The 23953-nt window shown below is 35.5% G+C and overlaps 1 protein-coding gene across 1 annotated transcript in view; it reads left to right on the forward strand.

Moving 5' to 3' along the window:
- Window positions 1-23953, forward strand: part of LOC142240587 (integrin alpha-PS3-like) — a 39990-nt gene that overhangs the window by 6319 nt on the left and 9718 nt on the right. Inside the window, 6 exon segments of the mRNA XM_075312279.1 lie at window positions 12916-13594; window positions 13658-13867; window positions 13933-14617; window positions 14675-14801; window positions 14868-15236; window positions 15296-15362. Of these exon segments, the coding sequence (XP_075168394.1) occupies window positions 12916-13594; window positions 13658-13867; window positions 13933-14617; window positions 14675-14801; window positions 14868-15236; window positions 15296-15362 (2137 nt within the window).

Below are 23953 nucleotides of genomic sequence, written 5' to 3' on the forward strand. Positions count from 1 at the left end.
TCAGGTGGAAAACCTATGTTGTTAGCACCTATATTACCTGTTTATTTTCATAATTCGTTATGATTGTAAATATATAAATAAATAAAATTTTGAGCACAATATTGTTTGGGAGAATTTTTTTAAGCATATAATATTTTTGGGTGCAAAATGCTTCCAAACATATTATATGTTCACATAATAACATATTGTTTTTTGGAAGACAACATTATTGAATTTGGATGCAAAAATACAAAATGTTTGGAACTTAGACTACCCAAACATATATTGTTTAGACTAATATGCTTTCAAACATATTATATATTGGAAGAGATCAAACATATAAATGTTTGGGCAATACCCAAAAATGTATATTCTTGAAGCAAAATATGTTTGGGAGTATATGTTACAGAAGCGATTTTTTATGAGCGTGTAGTAAATAAAATTCTGCAAAATATTCTACAGAAACAAAATTTTGACTAAATTTTCTACAGAAATAAAATTTTGACAAAATTTTCTAATAAAAAAAATCTATTACTATAAAATCTTGGCAAAATTTTCTATAGAAATAAAATGTTGACCAAATTTTCTAATGAAAAATCTATTACTATAAAATTTTGGCAAAAATTTCTATAGAAATAACATTTTGCAAAATCTTCTATAAAAACAAAATTTTGACTCAATTTTCTATAGAAATAAAATTTTTGCTAAATTTTCTATAAAATATTTCTATAGTAATAAAATTTTGAATAAATTTTTTATAGAAATAAAATTTTGACAAAATTTGCTATGGAAATAAAATGTTGACAAAACTTTTTATAGAAATAACATTTTGACAAAATTTTCTATAAAAAACAACTTTGAAAAAATTTTCTATCAATATTCCACATATGTATTTGGCCTTAAAATAAAATTAAAAATAAATAATAATTTCGGCCATTAAAATGAATCGATCCAGCCCATCTGCTAGTCTAACATTCTAGGAAACATCAAAAGATAGCCGTAATTGGAAGTTGATTTTCATTTACAATCATGCTGTACATTGATCGAATGAATAACGCAATGGAAACTAATTTGCGTAAAAACTTGCTTAGTTACAAAAATGTGAAGTGTTTTAAAAAATTTGGTTTAGCCGGAGTCGGAGTCGAACAAAATTTTTGCGACTCCGACTCCAGCAAAATCCTCAGACTCCGACTCCGGCTCCACAGCCCTGGGCACAAGTAGTTGTTATTGGTGTAGGTCGGATTGTATTGCATATGGGTCATATCGGTCCACTTTTACGTATAGCCCCCATGTAAACGGACCCCAAAATTTAACTTACGAATCCTCTAAGAGAAGCAAATTTCATCCGATCCTGCTGAAATTTGGTACATGGTGTTAGTATATGGTCTCTAATGACCATGCAAAAATTGGTCCACATCGGTCCATAATTATATATAGCCCCAATATAAACCGATCACCAGATTTGAACTACGGAGCCATTTGGAAGAGCAAAATTCATCCGATTCGGTTGAAATTTGGTACGTGATGTTAGTATTTGGTATCCAAAAACCATGCAGGAATTGGTTCATATCAGTCCATAATTATATAGAACACCCATATAAACCGATCTCCAGATTTGACCTCCGGTGCCTTTTGGAGAAGCAAAATTCATCCGATCTGGTTGAAATTTGGTACGTGGTGGTAGTATTTGATATTTAACAACCGTGCCAAAAGGTGTCCATATCAGTCCATAATCATATATAGCGCCCATATAAACCGATCCCGAGGTTTGGTTTTGGAGCCTCTTGGAGGAGCAAATTTCATCCGAGTTTGTTGAAATTTGGTACATTGTGCTAGTATATGGCCGTTAACAACCATGCCTAACTAGGTCCATATCGGTCTATAGTTATATATAGCCCTCAAATAAATCGATCCCCAATCATACAAAAATTGGTCCATAGCAAGTTCGTAATTGTATATAGCCCCCATATACGCGACCCCCATATTTCAATTCTGGCTCTCTACGAACCTTGCAAAAGTCCATATCGATTCGTAATTATTTGTGGACGTACCTATACATACCTTTTTGTCTAATATAAACCACGTATGGGCTAACTAACAATTTAGAAAACGATGTTAAGAAGTTTTAAGATACCACAACCCAAGTAATTCGATTGTGGATAACAGTCTTTCGTAGAAGTTTCTACGTAATCCATGGTGGAGGGTACATAAGATTCGGCCTGGCCGAACTTGAGGCCCTATATACTTGTTTTTCTTTATTTTCTAATAGATCAATGACGTGACGAAGCGGGTCGTTGTTTGTGTAATTTAATTGAAAATAGTCGATATTTAATATTTCCGGTAGGTCGAATAAGACCATTAGATTTTACTTGTCCTTGTAATACAAGGAATTTCTGCACAGATTCAATCATGTTTAAATAAATATTATAAGATGGGTCCCATACCAGGGTTGGCCTGTCACAAACTGCGACTTTTGCGACATACATTTGCGACGGTATAATACGTATGTCGCAAAAGTCGTAAACCTACTGTAGAAAACCAAATTTTGAATAGAAGAAATCCTGAACATTTTTTAATTTAGTTTGACAGCATTGGCTGTGAGTTTCTGCAGAAATTTGTGAAAGTTTTCCCATGGTCAAGCCTATTTTCTTAGCTGGTATCGAAATTCTCGTTGGTGAGTGTGCAAAATACCTTGGGGTTATATTAGACAGGAGACTGAACTTAAAGCTAAGAAAGGACGAGAAAATCCACGGTTACCCTGTACTCGTACAAAAGGCAATAGGGAAAATGTGGGGACTAAAGCCGAAAATTGTGGACATTCCTAAGAATTGAAACTTCTTCGCACATACCATCGTCTTGGATATCATCGAATTCGCTGCCTAGCTGACGCGACTAAAGTATTTTTTAGTTTGCGACTTTTGTTACTTTTTCTACATTTACGACGCGTATGTGACGTTTACGACGTTTACAACTTTGCGACAATCGCAAACCTAAAAACGTTTGATACAGACCATCTCTGTCCCATACAATAGATCCGTATTCTAAGATACCTCGTAGTAACGATATGTAAAGTTGTTTAATAATATAAGTATCTTGGAAATCGTTTCATGAAATCAAGTACCCCATAATATTTATGGTTTTTATTTATTTATTTATTTATGCGAATTTCCTATACAACAATATATAAATCTTATAATTATAGCATAGGAATTGAATATTGATTAAGTTACATGGTTCAGCAAAATTAGGTATATAATTTGTAAAACTAAAGCAATTTATATAATATCAAAGCAAATTAAACGTAGCAGTAAAATTCTGCGTATTCAAAAAGTAGTTATATATTTTGGTTTGAATTGATAGGTGTTACTGATGGTTTGTAGTGTTGATGGTAGAGCATTCCAGAGCAGAGAATGAAGCCGACCCATTTTTGTCGGCGGCGGCTAACACTAAATTTTTTCCTACGGCGGCGGCGGCTTGACGGCTAAGCCGATAAAAAATTGTTTGTTCGGCGGCGCAAAATTATCTATTATAAAATCAATTTGAAATTTTCCGAATTGTAATGAGATTAGTTGTACAACCAATCCTACAATCAAATTTACATTTCATTCAAATTTTTTGAGCTAAATTTTTGTAAAACTATTGTAGCAACTTGATACTAATTGATTGAAGGTGGAAAGTTCAAAATTTTGGCAAAAACTATAACAAATATTATTAAATTTTTCTGATATAAATCAATATTTTAGATTAATTGGCGGCTAAATTTGAGTCGAGATGAGTCGACATATTCGGCGGCGGCGTCGACTGCGAAAAACGGGTCGGCGACGGCTAAAATCGGCGGCGCGACTCGGCGGCTTCATTCTCTGTTCCAGAGACGCACAGCGTGAATAAAGAACTGCCACTCTGATGTTAAACTTTGGTGTCGAAATGGTATCTGTTTGACCTACAGAAAATCAATCTTTCGTATAGGTAATCTGGTTCATTGAGATATATAATCTTGTGCAAGCAACACAAGGCTTTACTTTTTAAAAGTGTTTCAAAGGATACACCATAAAGGGTGATACGGTCAAAATTAGGTCAAGGGAAAACGCGTGTAAATCGGTGAAATCGTTTATTTAAAAAATCAAATTAAATTTCTTTTTCAAGTTCAATTAGTATAAAATTGAGGGAAAATATTCAGTTAGGCTTTGCTTTTCCAAATCCGAATTGCCGGGCCTCACGCTTGACACCTGCCATCAGATTTTGTACAGCCACCTTGTCCACCTTCTTCGCCGCAGAAAGCCAGTTTGCCTTGAACTGCTGCTCGTTCTTAGCAGTTTTTTAGTCTTCTTTAGGTTCCGCTTGACAATAGCCCAGTATTTCTCAATTGGGCGGAGCTCTGGCGTGTTGGGAGGGTTCTTGTCCTTGGGAACCACCTGCACGTTGTTGGCGGCGTACCACTCCATGGCCTTTTTACCGTAATGGCAAGATGCCAAATACGGCCAAAACAGTACGGAACAACCGTGTTTCTTCAGGAAAGGCAGCAGACGTTTATTCAAACATTCTTTCACGTAAATTTCTTGGTTGACAGTCCCGGAAGCTATGAAAATGCTGCTTGCCAAACCAGATATTTCTTTGCGAACTTTGACAGTTTTATGTGCTTGAAAATATCTGCTACCTTTCCCCTTCCTTTTGCCGTATAAAACTCCTGTCCCGGAAGCTGCTTGTAGTCGGCTTTGACGTAGGTTTCGTCGTCCATTACCACGCAGTCAAACTTCGTCAGCATCGTCGTGTACAGCCTCCGGGATCGCGCTTTGGCCGTCGTATTTTGTTTATCATCGCGATTTGGAGTCACTACCTTCTTGTAAGTCGATAGTCCGACTCGTTTTTTGGCTCGATGCACGGTTGTAGACGATACACACAGCTTATTTGCGGCATCTCGGAGAGAGAGGTTAGGGTTTCGCTTGAAACTACCGGCAACTCTCTTTGTCGTCTCAGCGGCTTCCGGTTTTCGATTTCCCCCCGATCCAGACTTCCTGGCTGTCGACAAACGTTCCCCAAACACTTTAATTACATTTGTAACTGTTGATTTGGCAACTTTTAGCGATTTTGCCAGCTTTGCGTTCGAGTAGCTCGGATTTTCGCGATGCGCGAGCAAAATTTTGATACGCTGCTGTTCTTGCTTGGACGGCATTTTGACAACTGAAGAGTGAATTCCAAAATCAAAATAGGAGCAACATTCTACACACACACACCTTCAAAATGAGGGGTGTTCAGGTTTTTTAAATGCAAAATTGAAAGAAATACGTCAAGTTTATATTGACCAAATTTTGACCGTATCACCCTTTATATTTTAGTTTTGAAATTAGATATGTGACTGGGCATTTTGGATAGTAAGGTTGGCACTAAAAGATACGAAGGTTAGGCTGGTTAGGTATAGTGGCCGCCTGTTATTTGTGCTCACTTAAGCTATTCAGTCCAGGTGGTGAGCTTCACCCTTATCAATATGTGCCGCCTGATTCCAAGCCAAGTCCGAACGTTGCCTCACATTACAGTGAAACCACTTAGTCTATGTTAGATATAAAAAGGCAGAATAAATACCAATATACCAGGTATACCGGTATAAAATGAGAGTTTTTTGGAAAATAAAACAAAAAAATCTTTCCCATAGCTCTTAAACGGTCAGAAATTGTTTGTTGTGCAACATTTAACATTCCATACGCTTTTGACTCAAAGTGTCATCTGCAATTCGGCGTCTTCAATTTTTTTGGTGGTCTTGTACGTTCTTCATTTCTCACATCAAAATCATTATTTCTGAACTGTTGAAACCATCTTTTGCATAGAGCATGATTCTTCTTCATGATCTTTTGATAGAGCATGATCACCATATGCTTCGAGAATTATTCGATGCGACTCTGCACCACTTTTCTTCAAATGATAACAAAAAATTAATGCATTCCGCAAATCATCACTATCTGGTACAAAATTCGACATTTTTAACACGATGAAAAAATTTGATGTTGTCTGTTCAATGACTTGATGTATACTAAATATTTTTCACAGCAAGGGCTCGTTCCCTATCATGGTACAATTATTTATGAGAACAAAAATAGCAACAAAAACATAAAAGCAAACTAATTTTCAATAAAAAGTAAATAAACAAATACAAATATGTTTGTTGTGATTTTGTGTTACACATGAGAAATGTTTCTTATTTATATGGAGAGGCAATCCAATATATTCCAAACCACCTTCCACTACACGCAAAAAAATAATTCTTTCCTCCCAAACGAAATTTTAGACAAACAAAGTTCGTTTCTCATTTGCTTTTCGCTGTCAGGAAGTGTATTTGGAAGAAAAGTATATCCTTTTTGTGATAAACGTTTATTCTTTTCCAGGATGTAAAAACAATTTCATAAAGACTAGCTCAAAAAAAAACATTATTTTCTTGCTAATTGCATTGTCCCTCACATCTTTCTCACATCCACGAGGATTTTTAGTTCTTAACACCTTTTCGTGTAATACCAACAATGTAGAAGAAATTATACGATTTTATAAATTTTTAAATTTTTTTTACCTTTCGCCTGGACGGAGAATCGAACCGCGGACCATGCACTTTGTAAGCCAACACACTAACCACTGAGCTATGTACCTGTTATGGTCATCAATAGATAATTATCCATATAAGTTATATTTATATAGCATATCTTGCGGCGCCCACGAACCGAATAAACAAAGTTTATTTAACAGAAACAAACATTTAGTTTGGCACCGTGGAGCAGTGGTAGCTACGTCCGACTCTCATGCCAAGGGTCGTGGGTTCGATCCCTGCTTCGACCAAAGTTTTTTTTTGCTTTTGTTTTTTTTACATATATTCCAGATATATTCGGAAGATTCCGAAAAAATGTTCAACATTACATTGTACTATATTAAATTTTGAACTGTAAAATGTGTCTTATTAAAGACCTAAAGTCAGAAAAGAACAGTGTTTGATATAAACGAAATGGACTGTGTTGTTGTTTCAAAAATAATTTTTTTTGTTGAAAAAATAAAAATTTTGTAACAAACGAATTTTTTTGGTGATAAAAGTTTAAAATTTTCGAAGCAATTCAAAAAACTCTAACAAAAGAAAAACGTTTTCGGTACACGTTTTCCAAACGTTTTTTTTTCTTTGCGTGTAGCTCTCCACAGTCTTCACTCATATATGTAGGGTCAAATTCCTTCGCGTTAGAGTCCTGCTCGTCAAATGGATGTTCGTTCTCAACAGGGTCCAAGGCTATAACAGCGTCTGATTGCATTGGCTGTTGTATTTGAAAAAAGTTGAGAGGCTAATTTAACTGTTTGTCTCCCTATAGATTAATAAAAACGATAATTTTCGTGATTAAGTAATATTTTAAAGTTATACCGGTACCAGTGAGCGTGATATGATCACTTTAAATGATATTGAAATATCATTGTTGGATGTCAATTGCAATACATCAGTTATTGTTCGTGTTGTGAGTAGCTTATTGTTATATTCAATGACTCATTTTAAGTTTTACTAAATAGGGCTCATCCGCAAACACAAAACCTTTTGAATTTTCGTCTACAGGATTTGGAAACCAGGTTTATCTATTGCAAATGTTATTACGGTGCATAAATATTTATGGAATTGTACATATTACCTCTTGGTATGCCTAAACTTGAATGTAATTTCTAATTTTTTGGGTCAAGGCCGATTACCATACCCATTAAAGCGTATCCGCCGCCGGATAGAATAGTTATTGTAGTAATTAAAACATCAATATTGGTATCAAAGACGAAGAAAATTGACTGCTTCCAGGACTATTATAATCCCCGTACCATAACAACATGAGCCGGTTTTCGTACCAAATCTTCCGATGCATCATGTTCAAATGTCTCAGCTACTGTCATTTCATACATTAATAAAACGCAGACTTTTTCTTCTCCGTTGAGTTCCGTGTTATAATTCGTAAAGTCAATGACCGGGTTTATTATGCCTTCTTTAATATCAAGTTTATTACTCCATCGTTGTAGTGATTTAATCAAGGGAAGGGGAAAACTTTTTCAATAAATTATTGTAACATCGTGGGCCTGCCGCTTGCACACAAGTGGCATTAGATATAACGCTCCAATTCCACTTTAGGTTCCCTGGCGACATCATTTTACCGATTTGCTCTTAGGTAAAAGTGATTTTTAGATATTAACAGCCCTATTGTCTCGAGACAGTTTGGTCGTGATTGCATTTCGATTCCATCACTCTAAATGAAGTTGAAAACAAAATCATTGCGAAACATGTAAGGAACGTCTAAAGTCAACAAAGCCAACTATTTTACACCATACGTCACTCTTGGTGCTATTATTACTTTTAACATTTTATTGAATCGCATTTTTTTTTTTTTTTTTTTTTTTTTTTTATTTTCATCTATGGATTAAACCCTTACAGACTAACAGTAATATATTACATTATATACATATTGTTTGTTAATATATCAAGTATTTAATAATAATGTTATCTTTTTCTTTACATTGTATTTCTCTTCTGACAAATCAAGATAATAATAAAATTTATTGAATTCTTTACAAAGACGGCGAAGTGGATCGTTGTTTTCAAAGTTCGTTCGAAAGTATTCAATGTGGAGCAGTTCAAAGTTGCGGGTAGGTCTAAAGGGTACATTGAATGATATGCTGTTAATAAGGAAGTCAGATTTAAATCTTCCGTTAATTAAATCAACCATAAAACAGATATTCAGCATGGTACGTCTACTTTTCAGTGTAGGTAATTTGATGAGCGATAGTCTTTCTTTGTAAGACGGCAAGGTTTGAGGTGTCCAGTTATTCCGACGTAAACAAAACAGTAAAAATTGTTTCTGAACAGATTCAATACGATTGCAATGAATTTGGTACTGTGGGTCCCAAATTACAGATCCATATTCCAGGATAGGACGCACAAGTGAAGTATATAAGTTTCTTGTAACAAATGGGTCAGAAAATTCCTTACTCCAGCGCTTGACAAATCCAAATGATCCATAGGCCTTATTTACAGTCATAGAAATGTGAGATCTAAAATTTAGCATGCGATCCAAAAGTATTCCAAGATCTTTAAAGGATTCAACAGTTTCAAGCATTGTGCCATTCAAGTTATAATTCGTGTCGATATAATTTAATCTATAAAAAGAGATATGCTTGCATTTCCTTATGTTCAGTTCCATCATATTTGATGAGCACCATCTGTACATGCTATTCAGATCAGATTGGAGTAAGGATTGGTCATCACTATTCCGAATAACCTTTATAATTTTAACATCGTCAGCATACATGAGAGTGTAACCATATTTAATGGCTGATGGAAGGTCATTTATAAATAGGCAGAACAATAGAGGGCCAAGATGACTGCCTTGTGGAACACCAGAAGGCACATGTATTGATTTTGAAATAATGTTATCAAATACCACAAATTGTGTACGATTCTTTAGATAACTTTCAAACCAGGATACCATTAATTCACTGAAGCCCATGCGATGCAGTTTGTACAGTAAAAGTGAATGGTTTACTTTGTCAAACGCCTTACTAAAATCAGTATAAATGACATCAGTCTGTAAACGATCTCTAAAGCCTTCATTAACCATTGTAGTCAATTCCAAGATATTTGTTATGGTCGAACAAGATTTACGGAAGCCGTGTTGTTTAGGCGATAGAAGAGAGGAGACTTGATGATTCAAACTATCAGAAATAATTTTCTCCAACAGTTTTGGAATAGCACTTAATTTAGCAATGCCTCTATAATTCGTAATATCTGACTTGCTTCCATTTTTAAATAGCGGAATGATAAATGAATTCTTCCACAATGAATTCTACGACATGGCTTACGCAAAATGGAATCTTAAATGAATTCCAGGCAGGATTTAGAAGGAATTATTCAACAGTAGATAACGTCTTCAACCTCGTGAATACTGTTCATCTTAACTGGCTAAACAAGAAGTCCACATATGCATTTTTTGTTGACTTTTCAACTGCGTTCGATACATTTCCTAGGAATATTTTTTAAATTATCTCGTGCTGGCCTATCATCAAAGATTGTTAGAATTCTCCAGGGGTTGTATGAAGGAACCGAGGGTAACATCTGAGATGGAGGAAATATGTCTGAGGGATTTGAAATGGAGACGGATGTAAAACAGGGATGTATACTTAGTCCGCTACTCTTCTCCCTTTACCTGAATGATTTACCAGAACTTTTACCTGGTGGAGTAACCGTTGCGGAAACGAACATTAGGGTTTTGTTATATGCTGACGAAATAGTCCTGTTGGCCGATAGCCCTCATGAACTACAACATATGATTAATACTCTGCAAGACTATTGTTATACATGGGGACTAACGGCCAACTTGACAACTTGTGTTCCGTAAGGGACCAAGAATTTCAGTACGCTTGAACTGGGCATTTAACGGACAACATATAGAAGTGGTTAACAGTTACTCATACCTAGGAGTTGAGATTACATACAATCTGTCTTTCAGAAAACACTTAAGGAATAAACTCGCCTCTTCTAAAATGGCAGTCGCCTCGACTTGGTCCCGATACATCAATAATTGGAAAATATTGAAAGCCAATAAACCTAAAATTTTTGACTCTTGCTGTAGATCTGTAATGTTTTATGCAGCACAAGTGTGGGGATATGCCAAGTACGATGATGTAGAAAAAATTGCTACGATTCTTTGTTAAGAAAATGTTGTGCCTACCGGAGAATACACCCAACTACATGTTACACCTTGAGAGCTCGATGTTTGTAGCAACGCTGAGACTGCATTTTGGTTACATCCAGAAGGTGCTAAAACTTACCCCTGATAGACCGCCGCGTAGACTAGCCGAAGAAGTAATAACACTGGGAACGTACTGGGCAGGAGAATGGAATAATTTGTGCGACTCTATTCAATATAACCCTCCAACTGACAATCAACCGGTATGCATGTTCTCGAAAGAGGTTATTGAGAGGCTTACAATAAAAGAGAATCATGATTTTACGGAAAATGCTCTAAGCTCTCAGTTCCGCGATATGTACCCAACATTAAATTATGAACAGACCCCATTACTGACAACAAATCTTTCCGCTCATGCTATTGTTTTAATTATAAGAGCTAGAGGCGGTCTGCTAGATCTATACGCGAGGAGTTTTAGGAATAACAGTGATGGTATTTGTACGTTTTGTAATCTAGATGAACCGGAAAACACATTACACTTTATTGGTGTCTGTCCTATGTATCGAGATTTAAGAATAATACACTTTGCAAAAAGCATATTAAATGTATTTGAAGTACGGCAAATATTAAACGGCACGAATTACATAAGTCTATATTGGTATTTAAAATCATCTACTAAATATAGAAGGATAATCGTAAATGAATTTAGTTAAATAGCTAGCCACTTTTACAATTGTATTAAATAAATATATGAACTATAAAAATGTATGTAATAATAAACATTCAAAGAAATTGGTCACAGCATTTTTCTGCTACACCAACTATAGATTACAAATAGTGTATATTGAATAATTTTGTTACAACACTTGAAAAATCGATTACTAAATAATAATATAATTATTACTTTGTGTAGCTAAAAAATTTTAAAAATTGGAAGCTATATCTAAAACGTAAAACAATTTGGATGAAACCTTTAATATTCATTGAGAATGCCATAAAAATCGGAACGAAATTGGCCATTCTACCCCATATAAGAGAAGACTGTAAAAAAAGTAGTACATAGTCATAGTCTTACTCTATTTGCACTTGTTCATGTATCTCTTCGAATTCTCTAAAAAATAGGTATACAATAATAATATAATGTTTGCATACCCCATCACCGCATCAGTCTCTTTCAAGTAAGTTCCACGCACATATTTGGATTCATCAACCATTGGTACACAAACATTATTATTGTTTTCATCGATAGAACTCCGAATTACTTACACTTTCGCTGAAATACTTTCCACAATGAATGGCTCTGCCATTGGCAGAAGTAAACAATTATTGGTGCGTTTTATAAAGTGGTCAGATAAAATATTTTCTTTTTAATCTTCCTTTGATCGTCTCTGGGAATAGAAGAAAATGGACAATTTTCACCATTTATCCGCTTGTTACACAGACAACATTTTGGCACTTTTCCGTTTTATTTATGTTTTTTCTGAATTTCAAATACAATTTAAATTTTAAACGTTAAGCACCAAATTAATCATAAGAGCACGTTTGGACATGGAGGGAATTGTTATCCTTTACCAAATGTGCACCTGAGGCGAATTAGAGACGACTGCGTGTCTGTCTTAAAATATAGTTTGCAATCAGTATCTAAGTCGCAGTTATAAACCCAAAGAAAAAAATTCTTTCCTCTGTAACAAAAACTTACACAAACGATATAGCACTTTATCGATCGAATAAACCCGAATTAACGAGAAGCAATGTAAGGTTTTTTTTTTAGAATCAATAGAAAATTTTGTTTTGTCTAAAATCTCGTTCCTCAGAAAAGAATACTGTTCTTTCATTGTAGTACAGTCGACTTGAACTTTTGAATAAACAGTTACCTTGGAGATTTTATCTTTTTATGCCGAATAGAACTCGATTTATTTTCTTTGCTCGTAATTCTGCAGAAACGAAATTTCACTGCCGAACAGAGAGTGAAATTGATATTCTATTGATAAAAATCTGCTAAGATTTTGATATAGCCCCCAGAATTTTTAATGACTCTGGATTGATACCCCTTTATGATACCCGTTGCCACGTTTGTCTTCAACGAACTTTGTTTAGCCTGAAAGAAAAAATTTTAAAAACAAAAACACCAAAATTTTGTTTCTCATAAAAGAAATTTATTTTTTTTGCGTGTAGATTTGGTCCATTGGTGAAGTTTATAATAAAGTCAGTCTTATAAGAATTTAGGCTTTCCTTACCTTTTTATTTACCTCTCTGATTACAGCATTATAGTGGGTGCCCCTCGTGCTCAGTCCACATTGAAGTCACAAAGTCATATCAATGAAACCGGTGCTATATATCGCTGCTCCTTCCAATCTCCAACCAATTGTTTTCCATATGTATTTGAGCCTAGTAGCAACATAGTGAAGGACAATGCCGTTATCTCGGAACAGCGAGACTTCCAATGGCTTGGCGCATCGATGGACGGCGGCAATAAGGACACCGATAAACTTGTTGTATGTGCTCCAAGGCTTATGTCCCATACAATAGATTACCAGTACATTCGGGGAATATGCTATTGGATCAATGACACGATGACTGAGATCCCATACAATGTAACTCGTATTTCACCAATGACTAACATAAACTATCAGATCCTCAGGAATAAGAATGGACATAGGGTCTTCTACTTCATGTTAGCCCAACAAGGTATAAGTGTTCAAGTGAGTCCGAATAGAGAGGAATTCGTGATTGGGGCACCCGGTATTAACTCATGGAGTGGATCAGTGATACGATATCATACTGCAACCCATAAAAGTGACATTCCAAATCCGAAAACATTCGAACAGGGTCAAGGCTCCTACTTGGGATACTCAGTTGATTCTGGATACTTTGACTCAAATAATCGCAGTAGATTGATGTATCTAGCTTCAGCTCCACGAGCCAACAAACAGTCTGGCGAGGTAATCGCAGTCGATGCCACAATGCATTTCACTTGAACTGTGTTTTTTTTTTTTCAACTATAGACTTATATTTACGATTATAACATCAAACATGGGATATCAAAGTACTTTGTGTGTCGTGGTCTGCAATTCGGAGAGTATTTCGGTTATGCTGTTTTAGCAGAGGACATCAATGGCGATGGTCTCACTGATGTTATAGTATCTGCACCACACCATGCCCTAACGGAGTCATACGAAGATGGAGCTATCTATGTTTTCATCAATCTTGGCAGAGTGAGTACAATGTTGTACGGTATCCACATTTCATCTTATATGGCAACAAATCCATATGCTTGCAGTTTAGATTTGAACGTAAATTGATTGTCTCACCACGAGCGGATAAGGGTAGATTTGGAACCACCCTCTCAAAGCTGGGTGATATTGATCTCGATGGATTTAATGATATCGCTGTAGGTGCACCTTTCGCCCAAGATGGCTGCGTATTTGTTTATATGGGCAGCAGACAAGGATTACGCATGCAACCCAGTCAACGTTTAGATTATCCCAAGAGTCGGGAAACGAAATATGGGCAGACCATCTTTGGCCACGGTCTATCTCGAGGTTCAGATATTGACGGTAATGGCTACAATGATTTAGCTGTGGGTGCTCCAAATGCTGAGGAGGTTTTTGTCTATAAAAGTTATCCCGTGGTATCCATTGTGGCTACTATAGCTCCAGATACGAGGGAAATCATTCAAGAACAAACATCCTTCCAGGTGTTATTGTGTTACCAAATTGCCACAAATTCTCCCTTGGTAAGAGAACAAAAAGTGGCCCTACATCTGGTTATTGATCCACAAGTGAAGCGTGTGTATCGCATCGAGTCTATCAAATCCAATCAAGTAAAAATGAATGTCACTGCTTCGCAACAAAAGCAATGTCGTAATCTGAATTGCTACGTCCGCTTTAGTCCGGCAAATATCTTTAAGCCAATACAGTTGGAGTTAACCTACGAACTTGTCCACCAGATAACCGATTCTGAAAGTATGAGTACTGTTAGAAAATCTTCTTTCTTTGAATGCCTTTCAATTTCTTTTTCAGTCTTTTGTGAACATTGTGCTGTTGTCGATCCCTATCAACCCAAGAAACAAGTCGAGAGAGTTATTTTCAATACCGGCTGTAAATCTGAGGTTTGTGTAGCCGATATACGGGTGACAAGCAAGTTGAAGTATGCTTCAATTTTCCACCATTCTATTGGGAGTAACTCATTCGGCATTACCAATTCCACTTTTAGCCACACCTATATCTTGGGAAGCAGTCGGTTTTTGAGTATTACCTATGATGTATTCAACAATGGAGAAACTGCTTACTTACCCCAAATCAATATAACCTCCTCAAATCGAATGCCTTTTGCCAAGGTACCTTCACATTGCAAGCATAATAAAGACGAGTCCATTCTATTGTGTGATCTAAATCAAGGTCAGTCTATGAAACGACGAGGAAATGATAGTATAACAGTTACCTATGATACCAGTGGCTTATCTAGAGAGAGTATTCATGTAATGGCCAATGTGTTTAGTACTGGAAAGGAATCAAATTCGGCTGATAATTCGGTCACCGACACCATAGCACTTCAAGAGTTGGCAGAAGTTAATGTTGTGGGGTATGTAGCAAAGAAATGATTTGATAAAGAATTGATTAAAAAGTGTTTCCTTTTTTCAGAGAGGTAATGACATCGAACATTAATCTGGACGATCGAAATACTTCGGAGATTATAAATATGTACAAGGTAAGCAACCAGCATTGGTATCATCTGAGCAAGTATCACACCCTCAAAAAAAAATCGCTTCTGTAACATATACCCCAAACTCATTTTGCTTCAAGCAAATATATTTTCCCGATTGGTCCAAACAAAATATTGTTCAAACATATTATGTTTCACTTTAGAGCATATACTGGTAGAAAAAAAAATTAATGAAATTTTCTTTGTGTGGCGCCAATTGGTTACTTCCATTATTTTACTTGCAGCATACTCTCTAGGTCTCTCTTTCTAAACACATATCAGAGAATGAAGCCGACCCACTTTTGTCGGCCGCGGCTAATACTAATTTTTGCTTCCGGCGGCGGCGGCTTGACGGCTAAGCCGATATAAATTTGTCTTATCGACGGCGGACAATTATCCATAATAAAAATAATTTGATGTTATCCGAATGGTAATGAGATTAGTTGTACAACTTATCTTACAATCACATTTACACATAATTCAAATGTTCTGAGTCAAATTTTTGCAAAATTATTATAGCAACTCGATACTGAGGGATTTTGGGTGGAAAGTTAAACATTTTGACAAAAAATGCAACCACCCGGCAAAAACTCTCATTACCCGGTAATCTTGTAGGTAAGCCTATTTAAAAATTAATAACCACTTATTAATTGGTATCGCTTCGGATTACATTTACATACGCATGTCCTAGGAGGAAAGTACTTCTCCCCAGGCATACTTTCGGCCATAAACTAAGTAGTGCATTTAAAGCATATAATCATCTAATATGTAATGACTTATTCGTAGATACACCAAAGCTTGCAAAATAGCCACTTGTTGTCTCAGACAACCAAATCTCGAAAATATTGATTTCTATCGCCGATTACAATGGATCAAAATATGGCGAGTGGTGCTGTAATAGGAGAACTACTTGAATAGAAATAGAATATTGTATAAATAAACAAAAAATCGAACAAATAATCTAAATAAGATTACACTCAAATTAATGTCAACACTTAAAATTGAAATAAATGTAGGTTGTTTAAGGGAGTTGGATTCGTGAATTACGTTATAATATATCCAATAGCCAATTCACATAAGGTTCGAAATCTACTAAAAGTGGATTTTAAGTCTCTTTTTTATAAGGCAAATGGCATTTGAAATTTAGTTTAAGCGCATTTTGGAAGTGTAATGTCAATGAGGTATAAGAAAGCATTTATTTAAAACATAATATGATAATGTCAATCTGGTTGGTTCAGCGAAGAAAAATAATCGAGAAGGTTCAGCGGTTAAAACTAGAAGTGCCCATATATAATAGGTACTTTTAGTTAATGTGGTATCACAATGGACTGAATAGTCTAAGTGATCCTGAATCTTAATCGGGCTGCCACTTTAACCTAACCTAATGTCATTAAACACAATTATTATGAAATATTTGTGATAAAAATTCTTAACGGAAAAATCTTCAGAATTACCGTTACATTACATATTCTTTTTGATTTTTTATGTAAGTGCTCGATTATTTGAATAATTATATTAAATACAACTGCCTACAAATTTGAGAATGACAATTCGAAAATTACCGAGAAGTATATATTTTTGTCATTACAAGTTAGTCATTATAACTCGCCGAAATGTAATGCAACGTGTAATGACAGCGTTACTCCTGGTAATGTCAATTGTAATGAGATGTCCATTCATTTTTGACTATTACTTTGCCTTATTTGGATTAGCTTTTCATTTCACTTGTCTTTTCCAGAAAATTATTTACTTTTGAGTTAAATAATGTATGTCATTAATATGAATTATAGACTTTATTTTGCTTTTCAATAAATATATTTCTTAAATTTACCATGGAACATAAAAAAACTCGAATGTATTTATTAATTTGACCACATGTGTATATGTCCCAAACATGTTATGCTAGTTTATGAACATTATATGCTTGCACTTAAAAATATTGTGTTAAAAATGTGAGTTCCAAACATATAATTTTTTTTATCCGTCAACGTTTTTGGCACAGATTTTAGATTTCAAATCTAGGCGTTATTTCATCATGTTTTGTAATGTACACGAACAAAATTGAAATTGAAATTTTCGATATGATTAAAGCATCATTGAACTCGAACGGAATGAGGACCACGGGAGCCATTATTGAAACTAGCAACAGTCTTGGGTGGGGTTCTTGTCCCTTTCCCTACGAGCCGGGTTCACAAAACAGTTATTATTATAGACTCCCTAGTTCGAAGTACCCACAATTTTAAATGATGGAAAAAAAAAATAAATTTAAAAAAAATGGACCGGAAGATGGTAAATTTTTAATTTCATAAAAACGAGAGACTAGTGAACATGCGATATAAAACTAACTTTCGAAAACTTACAAATTGGAAAAGATTTCTCCGATGTTTTTGAGAAATCAAACTCACAACCCTCACCATCCGTAATCCTAAGTGGTAATATTTTTTAGGATCCCTAACTAATTTCACTCCAAATTTATTTGAACATCCCTATAGTAGAAAACGTAAATCAATATTTACCAATTCATTATCATTAATTATGTTTTATTCACATTATAGAAAATTCATACATAGCTCAAAAATATATTTAGAAATTAATTATATACGAATATTTAAGTTATTTTAAACATTATTTAAGAATTATATATTAAGAAATTTTTTTTGAAAGGTTTCCTATATAGCAAAATTCAAATCAATTCTAAATAGCATAGCCCTTAATGGGTTATTGATTTCATTACAATAAAAAAAAAGACATAGCAAAAACAAGGGAAATAATCAAAACAACAGAAATCTATCCAAATTTCAGATACTATGAGGCAGAGTGAAGAAGAACTTAGGTGAGGGCTATAGTAAACAAAGAGTGACTTACATTATGCGCGAATAAATGAGAGTCTTAAATCATCAATGAAAAATATTTATGTAAATAAGTATGTACGAGTGATGTACTCTCCTCACTATAGGCTCTCTTGACTCAGCTCGTTTTGTTTTCTTTTCTTTATAGTATAAATAGTAAAAATATCACCATGTGTTTCACTTACCAGCGGCGTCCAGTCATGATGAAGGCCTTCTGCATGCTCTGCGTAGTTGCTGGCTTTATGGAACAATGTATGTTAGCTTATGGTTTTTGTTTAGGAAGTAGAATTTCTGTTTTTATAGCATGAGAGATTTTTTTGTTTTTGAATTTTGCTTCGGATAGGATATACACTTGTGATTAAATATTTAGTAGATAGGCAAACATTATAAAAATTATTTTAAAATTTAGGATTTAGATAAATTATTTTTGTTACATAATTAAATTGTAGATTTAAGGAAATGGAAGTGAAATTGTGATCAAATATTTAGAATCTGGTAAACATTAGAAAAATTATTTAAAAATTTACGATTTAGGTAAATTATTGTTTAAATTTTTATTTTAAAGAAATGAAATTAAATTTGTGATGACATATTCAGTAGTTATGCCAACATTAGGAAAATTATTTTAAAAATTAGTATTTAGCTAAATTATCTTAAGTATATAATTGAATTGCTATTTTAAAGAAATGAAGGTTTCATTTTTCAATAGCGATACAACCAAAAATTGTTAATTCTGTTTCAAACTTTTGCTTTTGATTTAATTGAACTAAAGTACGGCAAACAAAATAACATTACGTTTCATTAAATTTAGTTCATATCCGAAGAAAAAAATGGTATTATTAAAGATTAAAAAAGCCCTTAACGATCACGTTTGGGTGATTTTGAGATTATCGGGACTCATGAAATCAGCACGAAACCAGCTAACTCATTAATATTAAATAATGTGCACCATATGATTCAAGGTGGAGTTCACGATGGAAGTCTTGAAAGAAAATTGCAAATACGATGAGATTTGATTGATGTTGTCTGTGCCCTTTTTTACGCAACTTCTCGAACAATGCTGGAGGGATATTTTCACTCTGGATTAGTGGCAGATAGATTGTCTTGAAGCTCCTTACCCTGTGGGTAAGAAGATCTCAAATTGTCTCTGGTGTAGTAAGGATATTTTCAGTCTGGCGCGTGTTGTGGGACCCTTTTGGGAATTTTCCTTGTGCTCTTCGACTACAGCACCACAGACTCAACGTTTGGGAAGTCTTATCGAAAAAGGGTATAATCACGTTGGATCTAAAATCACAAGGTCTCGTCAAAATCTCATAATTACCGAAATAATTTAGAAATTTACCTTATAAAATGTTATTGCCAAGTTTTTACATATGCTTTTCAGATTCTTTTAAATATTCAATTTAAAATGTATGACGCAGGATTGGGATTTTTAAATCGGATCACTATTTCGATTATTTTTATAGGCTGACTGGAATAAACTATTTGATCTCGTTTGCCGGAAGTTTGAAGAAAGAAGAATTTTCGCTATTCTTGGTTCAGCTTGAAGCATGAAATTTTTTGACAATCGCGTGTAAAGACAAAACGTCAAATATGCTTGAATATTTTTTAAGTTGGCTAATTCACTCTGGCAACATATAATCCACTTGGTACTAAAAATACCATAAAATCCCACTTTTATATTAAAAATTATCAACTTCAATTTGTTACACGATGACCGATTTATTTATTATTTTAATTATATTTTTCCACAAAATATTTGAATAAATCTATTAAGAGTTTGCCACGTAACTTCTCACTAGAGCAATTGATGTAAGAGACGATCAAAAATTAACTAAAGTCAGCTGCACGGACGGACGACGAAACGGTGTCATTCATGAATGGAAAGAAAGAAAAAAAATGCAAATGCATCGTAACAAAAACAAAATTAATGGATGAATGAAATGAATCAATAAGAAAACATAGTCTCCAAAAATTCTCACGCATAGCACAATTCTAGTTTCTTTTTCTCATTGACAAATTTACGATTAGCCCATGTCTGTCGCTGTGTAAAAATACAACTAATATTGAAAATCAATGAATTGAGTATAAGGCCTATCCAGGAATTAACACAAAGTAAAGCTCAGGTGCAAAGTTTACACAGTAATATTTTTGATGAGCTTATGGCATTATAGAAAATAAATGAAAAATAATAATTTTAAATTAACTGATAAATAAAATTTATATTGAGTATAAAACGTTCCACTACAAACCGGATAATTAAGAAAGATATTCGCATCTTAATTAGATGGAAAAATGAACGCTAACTCCGAATATCTTTTGCGTGGTATGTTCCAGTGTTCTTGCCATTTTCGTCTTCAAGAATATAATAATGCCGTCCTAGTCTCTCTTTAACCTTCGCCTTTATAAAAACGGGAGCTAATTTTGCATTGAATGACTTTTCAAAATTGCTCTGTGCAAAATTTCTACGATATACCATTTGACCAACTTGAAATGCTTGAGGTCTAGTGCGAAGGTCGTAGTTATTTCGATTCGTGTCAAATGCTTTTTTGATATATCCTTTTATATCGTTTCGAAGAAGTTGAAGACGGTCGCCATGATCGATAGCTACTTTAGGTTCATCTAATATTTTCAAATCCTTTAAAAGTCGATATGATGACGCATGGGTCACCATATTGAACCCAAATAAAGCATGATAGGGCGAGCATTGAATCGATTGATGCACCGAATTTCGTAGCGCACAACTGATGTGACTTAACTTCTCATCCCATTCTTTGTGGCTGTCTCTCAAATACGCCCTTATACCTGCAATCAACGAACGGTTTACCCGCTCGGACGCATTGGCTTGTGGCGAGTATAGGGCCGTATAAATATGTTTCACCCCATAGGTCGTAAGAAAAGCGTTCAGGTCGTTCGATCGAAACTGACTCCCGTTGTCACTAACTAATGTTTCGGGAACACCATACACATGAAATATGTGTTTCAAAAGGAAATCCTGGATGGGCGAGGAAGTAAATCTTCGCAATGGACAGAGCCAATGGAATTTTGAAAAATGGTCCAGGACAATAAGGATTCCTATATATCCCCCTTTACTCCTTGGATATGGACCAAGGATGTCCACATATAGCCTCTGGAATGGGCGGACGGTTTCCGGCAAGTTACTTAATGGTGGTTTCAATACCATGTTGGGTGCTTTTGTGGTCTTACACACTTCGCAATTGCGGACATAATTCCTCACGTCTCGCACCATTCCTGGCCAATAGAAGGTCCGTCGTAATAATTCAAGGGTTTTCCCCATACCCCCATGGGCTGTTTCCGGCAAGTCGTGAGCCCTCGCTATAGTCTCGTTTTGTAATTTCGTAGGAATCCACAATTTCCAACTATTCTCCTCTTGGGATTCATCCCCAGAATAATGTTCCGTTCGACAATAAACAAATTTGTCAACCACTTTTATGTCCGGATATTTATTCTGGTTCATACTAATTTTATTTCTCAAATCTTGGTAGTCAATATCATTGAAGTGTGGCGAATCCAAATCTATGCCAGGATTTATGTGTTCCAAGGCCGATATTTCATCAACGGGTATTCGGGAGAGTGCATCTGGAACTATGTGGTCTTTCCCCCTTCTGTGACTGATGGTAAACTTGTATGGTTGTAGCTTAAAGACCCACCGTGCAAGTCGACCACTTAAATCTGTTTGCCGCATCAGCCACAGAAGGCTGGAATGATCAGTCACCACCTCAAATTCTTGTAATTCCAGATAACACCTGAAACGCTTTATAGCCTCCAGAGCCGCCAAACATTCCCGCTCAGTAACACTATAGTTACGTTGGGCGGTGTTCAGTTTTTTGCTCATGAAGGCTATAGGGCGTTCATTGCCCTCATCGTCATGTTGCACTAGGACCGCGCCAATGCCAAAGTCACTTGCATCACAGTGTAAGTAAAATTTCTTTGTGAAATCCGGATTACATAACACTGGTGCAGAGGTGAGCAGTGACTTGACATGATCAAAAGCTCTTTGAGCCTCATCAGTCCACTTAAATTTCCGCTTTGTAGACACCACCTCGGTTATAGGGAATGTTTCGGACGAAAAGTTCCGAATAAACCGCCTATACCAACCAGCTAGGCCCAGGAATCCACGAACTTGTTTCAAGTTTTTGGGCACTGGCCAGTTGGTTATAGCTGTGAATTTTTCGGGATCGGTTGTTATGCCCCCTCCGCCTATAACGTAGCCCAAATAGTTAACGCGGGTAACGCAAAATTTACTTTTCGACACATTTAGGGTCAAATTTGCTTTGCGGAATTGGCTAGACAATCTCATTAGTATTTCAATATGGGTACCAAAATTTTCAGATACAATAATAAGATCGTCTAAGTAGCCGAAGACGGAATGTCTGAGGTCTGGTGGAATCAAAGCGTCCATGAGACGGCACATTGTCTGCGGGGCATTACACGGCCCGAACGGCATTACTGTAAACTGGTACAGTGGCCTGCCTGGGACTGTGAATGCCGTGAGACTCTTTGACCGCTCATCTAGGCCAATTTGCCAGAAGGCATCTTTAAGGTCAAGCTTAGTGATGATGTTGGCCTTAGGCAACCTGGAAAATATCCCCTCTATGTTTGGAAGCGGATAAGCGTCTTTCTTTGTTACCGCATTTAACCGTCGCGCATCCAAACATAGCCGGACTTTGTTAGGTTTCACCACTAAGCGCATCGGCGAACTCCAAGGTGAAGTTGAAGGTTCGATGACACCCAAATCTAACATTCTATCAATTTCTTTAAACATTAGTTTCTCCACTGCCGGTGAAACAGGGTAAAATCTCTGTTTCACTGGTGTGGAGTCCCCAACATCAATAGAATGTTTGATTAAGTCTGTCCGTCCCAAACCTTGAACTTCAAAATTGGGGAAAAGAGCGATTACAGAATCCAATTGCCTACGCTCTAAATGGGTTAATTTATAAAAACTGTCTTCAATCTCTGCCATCTCTTTTCCAACATTAGGTGAAATTTCTGGTGTACAAATGCCTTCACTATTCATAGCAAGAATGTCTGCAGATTTAAAAACGTCCTGAATTAGGTCGAATGTTTTCCAAAAATCAATGCCAAGGATTAGGCGTTGAGAAATGGTGGGGACTACATAAAGTCTTACACTTTTGACTTTATCTCTAAATGATATATTGGCATCAATCCAACCAAGGACTTTTTGTCCCTTGCCATCGGCAGTATTAACATAGGATTTTATCATAAAATAATTAGGGAATTTAGTAAAATCTTGTTTGGCTAAATCGCCACCTATGCAACTTACATTTGCCCCACTATCTAAAAGTCCAAATTCACGAAAATCTAAAAAAGAAACTTGGGCATAATATCTCATGTCCTTTGGGTTCGATATTATTGTAGAAACACGAATTTTCCTAGAAATTTTTTTCATTCTATAAAAATTTCTAAATCGAATCGTAGACCTCTTCGGCTTTTTCCGATTGGTGATCGAAGATACGTTGAATATTTCGTTTCGTTTTTTCATATACAATTCCCATCGTTTATGATAAGGTAATTTAGGAAATATTAAAGGACTGGTGTCATCGTGTGAAAAATTCTGTAATTTGTCGGTCCGTTTTAAAATTGAAATACTCTTCAATTTGGAATCTGTCGCGATTGGGTTACAGTCAACGTTTTCTTTATCCTCAATATGGCTGCCATTGCAATCTAGAGGTGGTCCGTTTTCGGACCAATCAATTACAAGTTTTT

Source organism: Haematobia irritans, chromosome 5, assembly GCF_050003625.1.
Source record: "Haematobia irritans isolate KBUSLIRL chromosome 5, ASM5000362v1, whole genome shotgun sequence".
NCBI lineage: Eukaryota > Metazoa > Arthropoda > Insecta > Diptera > Muscidae > Haematobia > Haematobia irritans.